This window comes from Eleutherodactylus coqui, chromosome 6 (assembly GCF_035609145.1).
Source record: "Eleutherodactylus coqui strain aEleCoq1 chromosome 6, aEleCoq1.hap1, whole genome shotgun sequence".
NCBI lineage: Eukaryota > Metazoa > Chordata > Amphibia > Anura > Eleutherodactylidae > Eleutherodactylus > Eleutherodactylus coqui.
The window spans coordinates 42,771,657-42,784,372 of NC_089842.1; the positions used below are offsets into that span (position 1 = coordinate 42,771,657).

Here is a 12,716-nt window from a genome sequence, read left to right on the forward strand (position 1 = left end):
GAGTCCTGCATCCACTGACCTCCCCCATGGTCATATGATCCCTGACTCCTTCCACACAGGTGTTCAGATGAGGGTAACATCATCACAGGTCCTGGAAGCTGTCCAACTCTGCAGGTCTGTGTGTCCCCTCATGTCAGAACCGCCAAGGGAGGATTAACCGATGCTAGCGGGACAGTGCAAGCTCAGTGAGGGGCTTCTGGCAGCCGGGCTGTACGGGGAAGCTCCCCTGCGGCCAGTCAGTCACACATGGCCCTGGGTATAGCGTACACAGGGTGGCCCCGCAGGCACTGGTTCTCCTGCAGAAGCTCCAGTAGTAGCTCCTCCACCAGCTGCAGCTCCGTGCAGCACCGCACTGCCAAATTGTTGCGCACCAGGACCACAGCTGACTCGCTGAGCTATTACCACCTTTTACTGATAGCACCCAGGATGGCCCGCACCTGCTGCGCCCACTTGTTTACGCCACTGAGTATACCTTCTGTGGTGCCCGAAAATAAGACACTGTGCAAAAATTAATATACGACAGTGTCTTATTTTCAGGGGAACACAGTATTAAGTGGGGCCACAGAGAAATTATTATAACTAAGTATTAGCTCATCGAGCGCCAGCTGTGATTGGCTGCTGGCGCTCGATTAGCCAATCACAGTGCTCACTTTGTTGGAGGCGGGATATTCAAAGCCCTGTCACCAGAAGAAGCTGAGATTGCAAACAGGGAGGACACCGCAGTTTGCCGCAGCAATGCTGGAGACCATCGCAAGGACGCCGCAGACCAGGTGAGTATAAGCCTCCCCCCCACTCCCCGAAAATAAGACACCGAGCCTCATGTTTGCAAAGTTAGTTCTTGCATAGGGAAATCGGCAGTCAGTGTCCATCCCTGATTGAAAAGACTTTAGGACCAATATATAGACAGTCACTGATAGCTGCCCAGTGAGATACTTCTCAGTGAAGCTGGCTGGGTAATTTAGTTTACTGAGAATATCATGGAGGGATGCCTGCAGGGCACTGGCGTACTGTGAGGGGCGGCAGGGGTCGCACTGGCGACCTGGCCCCTGCGCTGAGGGGGGCCAGAGGCCCCCCCATATTCAAAATGCACAGTGCGTGCATTACTGGCACTGTCAGCCGTGTGATTGCTGTGGCTGACAGTGCGTTTGTAGCGGGAGGCGGAGGGCGAGAAGAGGAGAAAGGCGGGGTGGAAGTGCTGCAGATCGGCACCCGCAGAGGGGAGGGTTGTTACACGTGGAGTCAGCAGCCAATTACAGGCTGCAGACTCCCACGGTGCGCAGCCCTCCCACTGATAGGCTGCAGCTGTAAGTGGTCACAGCTGCAGTCTATCAGTCACTGCTGGCCAGCGATTACCAGGGGGAGGGGCTAGTGCGGCTCTACTCACCTCCGCAGCGATGGATGCACAGCAGGTACATGAAAGTACAGCAGGACCTTTGGTTGCAGATCACAGTGCCGGCTCCGATCATGTGATCAAAGGACCCAGACTTTCATTTACAGGCTGCCCAGACACTGCTGCAGAGGTGAGTAGAGAAGTGAGTGTAATTAAGTATGTATAGTTGGTATATGTTATACCAGCTGTACATATATTTTTATATACAGGAGATACAGAGGTTATACCAGCATGGGACATATCACTATATACAGGGGGATATACATTTACTGTATATAGTGATATGTACCATGCTGGTGTAACCTGTGTATCTCCTGTATATAATTATGTATGTACAGCTGGTAGAAGCTCTACAGCCTGTATATAGTGATATAGACCATGCTGGTGTAACCTGGCCCAGTTTATATCAGCATGCTCTATATTACTATATACAGAATGTATAACTTATATCAGCTGTACATGTATAATTATATACAGAAGATATCCAACTTTGGGAGGTTTCACACCTGCACTGGGAAATCTGCTTTCCTGTTCCGTTTGGGAAGCAGGAAAGGGGAATCCCTGCAGAAGAACGATCCATCTGTGGACAGAACCCAATAGCGCTGGAAGGCCTCCATTGACTATAATGGGGTCCGTCCGGCTTCGGCACGGCTTTTGGATGGAAGGAAAAATTGGCACGCAGCACTTTTGTTTTTCCCGGTATTTGGTGCTGTATCTGTGGTAGAATCTCTGGCCAGAGGTCCCGACGCAGATGTGAGACCGGCCTTACACCAGCATGGCCGATATCACTGTATACAGGAGATGTATATACTTATAATCTCCTGTATATAATTATATATGTACAGCTGGTATAGCCTGGATATATACGGTATATAATTATATATGTACAGCTGGTATAACCTGGGTATATCCTGTATATAATTATATATGTACAGCTGGTATAACCTGGGTATATACTGTATATAATTATATATGTACAGCTAGTACACGTTGTACCTCTCCTGTATATAACTATATATGTACAGCTGGTACAGCCTGGATATATACTGTATATAATTATATATGTACATCTGGTATAACCTGGGTATACACTGTATATAATTATATATGTACAGCTATTATAAGTTGTACCTCTCTTGTATATAATTATATATGTACAGCTGGTATAACCTGGGTATATACTGTATATAACTATATATGTACAGCTAGTATGTTATACCTCTCCTGTATATAACTATATATGTACAGCTGGTATAGCCTGGATATATACTGTATATAATTATATATGTACAGCTGGTATAACCTGGGTATGTACTGTATATAATTATACATGTACAGCTAGTATAAGTTATACCTCTCCTGTAGAGATGAGCGAACGTACTCGGTAAAGCACTACTCGTCCGAGTAATGTGCTTTATCCGAGTACCTCCCCGCTCGTCCTGAAAGATTCGGGGAGCGCCGCGGAGCGGGGAGCTGCAGGGGAGAGCGGGGAGGAACGGAGGGGAGATCTCTCTCTCCTTCTCTCCCGCCCGCTCTCCCCTGCTCCCCGCCGCAACTCACCTGTCAGCAGCGGCACTCCCCGAATCTTTTTTTTTAGGACGAGCGGGGAGGTACTCGGATAAAGCACATTACTCGGACGAGTAGTGCTTTACCGAGTACGTTCGCTCATCTCTACTCTCCTGTATATAATTATATATGTACAGCTGGTATAGCCTAGATATATACTGTATATAATTATATATGTACAGCTGGTATAGCCTGGGTATATACTGTATATAATTATATATGTACAGCTGGTATAACCTGGGTATATATTGTATATACTTATATATGTACAGCTAGTATAAGTTATACCTCTCCTGTATATAATTATATATGTACAGCTGGTATAGCCTGGGTATATACTGTATATAATTATATATGTACAGCTGGTATAACCTGGGTATATACTGTATATAATTATTTATATACAGCTGCTCTAACCTGGGTATATACTGTATATAATTATATATGTACAGCCGGTATAACCTGGGTATATACTGTATATAATTATATATGTACAGCTGGTATAACCTGGGTATATACTGTATATAATTATATATGTACAGCTGGTATAACCTGGGTATATACCGTATATAATTATATATGTACAGCTGGTATAAATTATACCTCTCCTGTTTATAATTATATATGTACAGATAGTATAACCTGGGTATATACTGTATATAATTATTTATGTACAGCTGGTATAACCTGGGTATATACTGCATATAATTATTTATGTACAGCTGGTATAACCTGGGTATATACTGTATATAAATATACATGTACAGCTGGTATAAGTTATACCTCTCCTGTATATAATTATATATGTACAGATAGTATAACCTGGGTATATACTGTATATAATTATTTATGTACAGCTGGTATAACCTGGGTATATACTGCATATAATTGTATATGTACAGCTGGTATAACCTGGGTATATACTGTATATAATTATATATGTACAGCTGGTATAACCTGGGTATATACTGTATATAATTATATATGTACAGCTGGTATAACCTGGGTATATACTGTATATAATTATATATGTACAGCTGGTATAACCTGGGTATATACTGTATATAATTATATATGTACAGCTGGTATAACCTGGATATATACTATATATTTGAACACTTTACACACAACTTAAAAACACATCAGAAACCTGCATGCAGTTTAAAACCCGCATGTACTGGTTGAATCCCCGTGCGGTTTATAATAGTGCATGCAGTTATGGATGTGATTTAAATTGTGGTTCAAAATGCAACAAAATCCATGCACACAGTGTTAGGCCGGCTGCACACAACTGGGCCGGATTCTGCATGAGTGAGCCCGCAGTGGAATCCAACCCTGTGCCCGGCTGGCATCCGCGTGTACCTGTAATTTCTTTTTTCTGTACTACGGATGGTCTACAAGGCGAGCCATCGGACCCGCACAGAAAATGTTTTTTTCCTTTTAATCACTGACTTTCCAGCGCCGTCGCTAGGAGATGACGCGGGTGCTAGCGACTTTTCCGCAATGTCAGGGTAGCAGGTCGCACGGCTTGCATTGAGTTCAATGTAGGCCGTCCGTGCAGAATCTGCACTAAAATATAGCATGCCGTGATTTTTTTCCTTCGTGAGCGGAAAACCGCAATTGCTTTCTGCTTGTGTAGAGGAAAAAACGCTTTTCCATAGCATGCTATGGGCGATACATGCTGCGGAATCCATAGGCGGATGCCCGCTCCATATTCCGCAATGCGAATCCAGCTGTTTGCAGCCGCCCTTAGGCTAACTTCACACGGGTGAGTCTGATTTTGGGCCGTAAAACTATGCCCCATATTACACTCGCAACGTGTGTGGTCCCCACGGATGTGAGGGGTTGTTGTGTTAAAACCAGCTCCCATCACATCATCATATTCTCGTGCGATGCAGAGAAAAAACAAAACAATCACTCCTGTGTATGATCGCATTCAAAACAATGGGGGTCATATTCATGTGCGATTTGTGCGTCTTGCAACGCACAAATCCTGCGCAATTTTGGGGCCGTGTGAAAGCAGCCTAAGACATTACCAACAGGTTTTTACGTAGTCAGGTAAAGGGGCCAGATCATGTATGCAAAGGAGGGGGGGGGGGGGGGCGCTGAACTTTTGCACCCGGGCCCCTTAGCCTTTAGGTACGCCCCTGCTGCAGGGGATTTAGTTTCCAGTAATTGGGTACGCAGATTATGTGTAGCTTAAAACATTATGACTTATAAAGAAGAGAAAATGAGAGACAGCTAGAGCGATTTTATTATAGACCGAATGACAGACTAATTTATTATATAAGCACAGAGACATTATGTACTCCTACATAGCTCCTCACCATTCCAGAAAAAGCTTAAGGAGAGGTTGTTGCACTTCTAGCTGTTTTTCTGCAGGAAGCAGATAGCTGCATATGTTACGCAGAGGCCCGGGTTGGTATTGAAGACTGAGTGAATTCAAGTGAATGGGACTCAGCCTGTTGTACCAGCCCTGGCCACTGCACAATGTATGGAGCTCTCTGCTGCCTACACCAAGACAGCTAGAAGTTGGACAACCCCTTTAAAATCATGCTCAGAGATCATCGCAGTTTTAGACCTCATGTTCTTTCACAGCCAAAGCAAAGAAGTAATGCGTATTATCTAGGTGGTGATCTGGAATTTCACTGTCATCGACCTGGAAGCTTTTTATGGAGCATCCTGCAGCTGTCAGCGCCATCCTCACCGTCTTCTCATCACGCATCACTGTGTGATATTTCCTGCCTCCAATTGTGAATTGACTGGCATTGAGCGCTCCAATCATCACCATCTTTCCCCCAACCTTCACCTGTGAAGCCATCTTCTTCGTGTTATCAGTGTAGGAAGCTTGGTCTTTGCTGACTGGGCCAAGACCCCAAACACTGAGGACACAATCGACTTTCGGAAGCACATGTGGGTCGGTGATGTTTTCTTTGGTGAAGTCACAGTGGAGGATGCACTTCACTTTTTCTCTCAGTTTCTCCTCCAGCTCCTGAGCTCTTTCTCTGAAACACAGATACAAATAATGCAGCGGGCAGTCCTTGACTATCAGCCCTTCAGTTACATAGAATATATATAATACTGTCACCATAATGGGGGTAAGAGGGTAACATGATCATTAAGGGGGTATTCCAGGCTTTTTTCTGGATAGGTCATAACTATTTGATTTGTGGGAATCCCACGTTTGGGATCCCTGCCAATCAGCTGATTGTCCTGCCCGCTGCATCATCAGTGGTCCGGGGAGGAAGTGTAAGTGTCGGCTTCACTCCCCATAAGATCAATAATACACAACCAACATCATTTTATATGACTATATAGCTGGTAGGGAATCAGAGTAGAAGCCATTGTGATAACTCAAGCTGTCCCCCTCTTTGGTATACTACAAAGTTGGCATCACAAAATTCACAAATTCACCCAGAAGTCTACTTAGTAGTCCAACTGCCCACTAAATAGCGCTGATAGTGATCAGTGTGCCCACACTGCCCAGGCACTGGTGACGCAAATCAAAGTTCTGTTTAGCGCTGGCACAGTGAAAGAACCCAGTCTGCAGTCTATAGAACTCACCAGACCTGACTAACACAGCAGACAGCACACAGGGTGGCGCCGGCGCAAGTATAAGGAGTTCGAGTGAGAAGACCCAGCTCTCACTAAAGTTGGACCAGTCTCGGGAATGGGGGCGATCAACTCTAGGTGTGCAGGTTTGACTGCAGCCAGGCCTAGGCAAATTGAAGTCTGTTCCGCGCAGGCCAAGGAGGAGGATCTGCTTTGGAATGAACAGTGCAGAACGACACATCCCAGGTAGTAATGGCACAAGACTTGTCGGGAGGTGGATCTAGCATGGCCGCCCACAACCAGCACAGGCAGTGTTAACTCCACCTGAACAGAGTGTCCAAATGTTGGCCGCATGCCAGCGCAGAGTGCCCTCCTGATGCTGCAGCCAATGCCAGGTGACAGGTCAGTCTTATGACGGGGCGGAAAAGCTTACTTGCAGCGGCTGCAGTCAGAGTCGAAGACTCTAGTGGTATCTGGCAGCTCAATCTTTTCTGTTTAGAGTCACAGAAGCGCAAACATGGCCGCCTGCTGAATCAATGGCTAGTGTGGCCCCCCGGGGCCTGCCAGGGAGAGTCAGTGACATCACTAAGATCCTCCTTTTCAGTCCAATAACAATCTATCATTCCTCACCTGCTGCCGATGAGATCACAAACTTTCTGCATCGCATGGGAGAAATCCAATGCATCCGGCTGGTTCTGTTTCCACTTCTCCAGTTCTGTAATGTAATGTGCATTGGCATTCAACAGAGTCATGTCCTGGCAGGTGTCTAGCAGTACTAGCAGGTGGGCAATGCCTAGACCCGTAGTTAATTCAATCACAGAGCCTCCGCCAATGCTCCCTGGAACAGAAGATGTCACATAGTTAAGGGGTATTTCCATATATATATGTCAAATAGTCTATAATATACCTGCTATAGCTACCCTGTTACCCTGAAAGTAATACCTTGGTATGTACTAATGTGTTTATATTTCTAATGCTGCAGGCTACTACATTGCCCAGCAAGCTCGCTGGCTTTCCACTAAGCGTGTGTGTAAAAATAACTAGCAATGTGAACTAGCAAAGATGCAGTGTAAATCATAGAGGGGGGCGGGGCAAAGCTGCAGTGTAAATCATAGAGGGGGGGACAAAGCTGCAGTGTAAATCATAGAGGGGGGGACAAAGCTGCAGTGTAAATCATAGAGGGGGGGACAAAGCTACAGTGTAAATCATAGAGGGGTGGGACAAAGCTGCAGTGCAAAATATGGAGAGGGATAAAGCTGCAGCGTGAGTTACTGATGAAGCGGGAGGTAGATTTCAGACCGTCCCAAACTGCTTTAGACTACTCAGTTAAAGGAGTTGTCTGGTTGCCAAGTATAGATTCAAATGTGTTAAAATAAGAAAAGCAGCAGTCCTTACCTGTCCTCTATCCTGGTATTACGATGCCACAGCCCTGCGATCCTTCCAGTCTTTGTTTTTGGAACTAATATCACCTGATTGCTGCAGTCAATTAGAGGCAACTGCCATTCTCCTGGCATCATCACTCAAATGCTGGGAGCCATGATGCCAAGAGAACGGCACCTGACTGCTGCAGACTATGATAGGCTGCACTGATCAGGTGGTATCTGTTCCACAACAAAGATTGAGAGGACTATGGGAGCTGCAGCGTTGGATCACCGGGCAGAAAACAGGTAAGTACCCCATGCTATCGTTATTTTAACACATTTGAGCCTATACTTCAAAAATTGTCTGGCACCGGACAACCCCATTAAACATGTACCGCTGTCCTATTGGGACAAAGCTGAGGTGTAAAGTATAGAGAAGAGACAAAGCTGCAGCTAGAGCCTCAGATGAGACAGGAGATGTGTTTTAGACTATGTCAGACTTCTAATAGAAGTTCACCTACTGCAGTCACTGGTTGTCCAGGGAGGAGAGCCCTGGCAAGTTGATGGAGGTGTAGTAGACCAGAACACAATCCTGGTCCCCTCCATAAATGTCATACATGTATTGTCTTATGTGGGTGCACTGTGCAAAGCTGTCTTGTCATTTTCTGCATGTGTGTTGCACAGCTGCAGCGTCTGAAGAGTTAACTGTTATAAAATTATAGCCTGTCAGCTCTGTGTGCTGAATGTATCTATTCTATCGTGTTATGTGGTAAAAGTGAGGTTATAAAAGAGAGAAATTGAGAAGAAAGAGTCCATCTTCAGGAGGAGAGAGTGCTAACACCGAGCTGCATGGAAGCACCTTTAGCTTCCATGTAGGTGAAGATGGAAGAGGAAGAGCGACATCCCGTAGCATCTGGAGAGTGGATGTGAGAGGAGTGAGTCTCAGAAAACAGAGAAAGAGTCTGCTACCCCAGTTTTCTAAATCATGTACCCGTTCACACCACAGGCTTTTCCTGTGTGGCCGTCCGTTAGTTAGGATCACCGCACAGAGGTACTTTATTGGTGAAGCCTACTTGAATATGTGTTCTTACCAGAGTGTATGCAGAGTGACCCCTACCCCCTTTTTCCTCCTCCGGAGTGCTCCCAATCCAGGACCAATATCATATAGATAACATGGACTATAGGGCCGTATTGATCCTGTGTATCCTCCCTACCTCTAAGTTATAGCCTGTAAGTGAATTGTACCTGTAATTACAATTTTATTTCAAGTAAAGTCATACCGTGCTCTAACTGTTGTTAGGGACCCGAGGTACTACACACAAGCCTCTGTAAATTATTACTCTGCTGCATAGAATAACGGTGTGTGAGAACGGTGGCATCACGTGTGATATCTACTACAACCCCTCTCATCCCCTTTATTGGCACTCCCTGCTGAAGGAGTGTCGAAGCTTGGCTTGCAATCTACACTGGCCTTAGTTGCGTGTCATCCCTACGGGACCAGAGGATGGTAATGCCACCATGACATGTCAGCACTTAGCCCTCCCAACTCTTCACGTTAGCCAGATGCCCAAGGGTCACCCCTCTGGGGTGTTGCAGAGGTATCAACATGAGGACCCTGACCCCTTCTATTACTTCTTGGCCAACTTCACACGCGCTTATTTTAACCCCTTAACGACCGCTAAAACGCCTTTTGATGGCCTGTATCAGTGGTCTATGTATGAAAAGAGATCGCGGGTGGATCTCCCTTCTTACATCGTGGGTGACGGCTGATTCTTACAGCCAACACCCAGCGGCAACAGCTCCGTCAAACTGTGTGGCGTATCTGGGCTGTTAACTAGAGATGAGCGAGCATGCTCAGTTAAGGAAATTACTGGAGCGAGCATCGGCATTTTCAAGTAACTGCTTGCTCGTCCGAAAAGATTCGGGGGGTGGCGGGGGGAGAAAGAGAGAGATCTCCCCCGACGTTAGTTTTACTACTTATTAAAGAGTTTAAAAAAAAAACACCTTTTGCCATTTTTATAATAAAATAATCTTTTTAATTTAACAAAAATATACATTTGGTATCGCTGCATCCGTAAAAGTCTGATCTATCAAAATAACCTTGCAATTATCCCGCACAATGAACGTCGTCAGAAAAAAAAACAACGGCAGAAATGCACTTTAAAAAAAAAAAAAAAGTTGCACATATTTAAAAATGGTAACAACTACAGGACGTCCCGCACAAAATGAGCCCTCGCACAACTGTGTCGACAGAAAAATAAACAAGCTATTGTGCGCTGAAGATGGCGGCAGAAAATAATTTATAAAAGTTAAATACCTTTGAACAAAAATACAAGTAGTACAGCAAAAAAAACCTGTGAGCTTGGTATCGTAGTAAACGTACTGACTCATAGAATACAGTTATCAGCTCATTTTTGTTGCAGTTTGTGCGCTGTAGAAACAAGACGCACCGAAAGATTTTGGAATTTCAGTTTTTTCCCATCTCTCTCCTCTTTATGAATTTTTAAAAAAAGTTTTTCAGTACATTATATGGTTCATTAAATAGTACAATTGAAAAATACAACTCGGCCCGCAAAAAGCAAGCCCTCATACAGCTACGTCGACGGATAAATAAAAGAGGTACGGTTCTTTAACCCCTTAATGACACGGCCTATTTTGGGTTTAAGGACGCAACGATTTTTGGCGGATTTTCTTCTCCATTTTTCAAAAGTCATAACTTTTTTATTTTTCCGTCGACGCGGCCGTATGAGGGCTTGTTTTTTGCGTGGCGAACTGTAGTTTTTATTGGTGCCACTTTTGGGTACATTGACTATATTGTAAAACTTTTATTATTTTTTTATGATAGCAGGGAGAGAAAACGCATCAATTCTGCCATAGATTATTATTATTTTTTTTTTTTTACAAATGACACAATACATTTTTTCTGCGGGTCGGTACGATTACAATGATACCAAAATTCTTACTTTTTTTTTTTTTTTTTTTCACTTTTCTGCAATCAAACCCCGTTTTTTGGAAGTCTTTTTTTTTTCTAAATCGCTGCATTCAAAGTCCTGTAACTTTTTAATTTTTTTATGTACGGAGCTCTATGAGGGCTTATTTTTTGCAAGACGAGCTGTAGTTTTTATTGGTACCATTTTGGGGTACATACGGCTTTTTTGATCAATTTCGATTAGACAGCTCAGACACATCCTGTCGGTGTGCTGTCCAATGTACAGGATCTCACACGTGCTAATAGGACAAGCCATTTCTTTTTTTTCTCTGGACTTTCCATCTGAGTATAAAAAACTCTTTTTGTACCTAGTCAAACGAACAGCTGCCATTTCTGTCCAATGTTTGGACCAATTTTTTGGTCTGAAAGTTAGATAGAAATATCTCCTGTATGCAAGAAGCCTGACAGGCACGTTTTGTATTTTTTTCTTACACTTAAAACATACTTTTTTCTGGTACTTTTTAACTCTGACATAGTCGCCTATGGGAAAAATGTTTGGAAAAACACCCCAGCTGACAATAAAGCCACAAAAAAAGTAACAAAACCGCATCGTATGTGATACATTTTGTATTGTACTACAGACAGCAAAGTAACATTTGGCTGGAAAAAGAAGCAAAACAAAGCAAAAATAGAAATATATTTTTCCACAAAAATGCTGTTGTTGTAACCAGCTCTATAGCAGACAACGTCTTATAATAAATCACGGCTATATATGGGTGCGCTCACATGTCTCTGATTTGCTGCAGATTGGGTTGCATATTTTTGTACAGATCTGCACCAAAATCTGCGGCGAAATCCACAGCAAATCAAAGACATGTGAGCGCACCGTAAAAGGGGTTATAGAAACAAATGCCACATTCTCCCAGTACTTTTGCAGTATTTTTGCTACAAACAATGGTTTTTCTTGGCTTTTTTTCTCACTTGGGGTGCCGCTTTTTGGGTTTATGGTGTTATTTTTCAAATGCAGCATGCAAGTTTTTTTTTTCAACCATTTCCCCATAGTCTTAGACTGCTTGTCCACTGCCATAGCGATATCCCGCGGCATATCTCCGCCGCAGGAGCCGCCACCGGGGAGCAGGAGACAGCTAACGGTTCTCCGCACTGAGCCTATCTGACAGATAGGCTCACTGCGGATAATTGCGGCAAATCGCAGCATGCTGTGATTTGAATCCCGCAAGCAAAGAATCGCTATGATTCTCCACTCGTGGACGCCGCGGCTGTGCTTTCCAAAGCAACGCTATGGAAAGCTTCAGACAGCGTGATTCGCCTGTGAATCCCACCCGCGGACATGCAGCCTTATAAGACAAAAAAGGACTTGGACAAAAAAGGCACGCACAGTTAAAAAACACCAGCTAAAAATGCTTATAAAAATGCATGAAATTCATAGCGTTTTTACGAGCCTAAAAAAAATGCCAATAAAAAGCTGTAAGAAGCCTAAACTTTACCTAATATGCCGCGTAATCTCTCCGCTGGGTACAGATTGATCTCCTGTATAAGTGGATCTGCATCTTTAGAGATGAACGTGCTATAAAATGCTTCAGCGTGATCATGTTTGTCGGGGTATTGAGCCTTCTCCATCTTCAGGAATACGGGATCAGGAGCGCACACTGAGATTTATACTGCCAGACTCCCAACACCCCCAACTAGTGTCAATAACTAATGTTTGTACGTGAGGTTTTTTGCATCAATCATGAGATAAGATGGTGATGTTTGTTATGAATATGTAATATGTGTCATCTGACAACTGTGAATTTAGGGAAAAGTCGAACGTTGAAGGTATCCATCACAATGTGACCTGCTGGGTTAATTTGTCATTCAGTTGCTCCGAGGGAACAGTAACAGCTTTCCACATGCCTCC

The 12,716-nt window shown here is 44.1% G+C and overlaps 1 protein-coding gene across 1 annotated transcript; it reads right to left on the reverse strand.

The window, feature by feature from the left end:
* Positions 1 to 5,192: 5,192 nt before the first annotated feature.
* On the reverse strand, positions 5,193 to 12,461 carry LOC136572055 (nicotinamide N-methyltransferase-like). The gene is made up of 3 exons (XM_066572671.1): positions 12,304 to 12,461; positions 7,139 to 7,346; positions 5,193 to 5,961 (listed from the first exon to the last, which is right to left on the reverse strand). The coding sequence occupies exons 1-3, from the start codon at positions 12,434 to 12,436 to the stop codon at positions 5,532 to 5,534; spliced, it is 771 nt and encodes a 256-aa protein (XP_066428768.1). The 5' UTR covers positions 12,437 to 12,461; the 3' UTR covers positions 5,193 to 5,531.
* Positions 12,462 to 12,716: the final 255 nt, after the last annotated feature.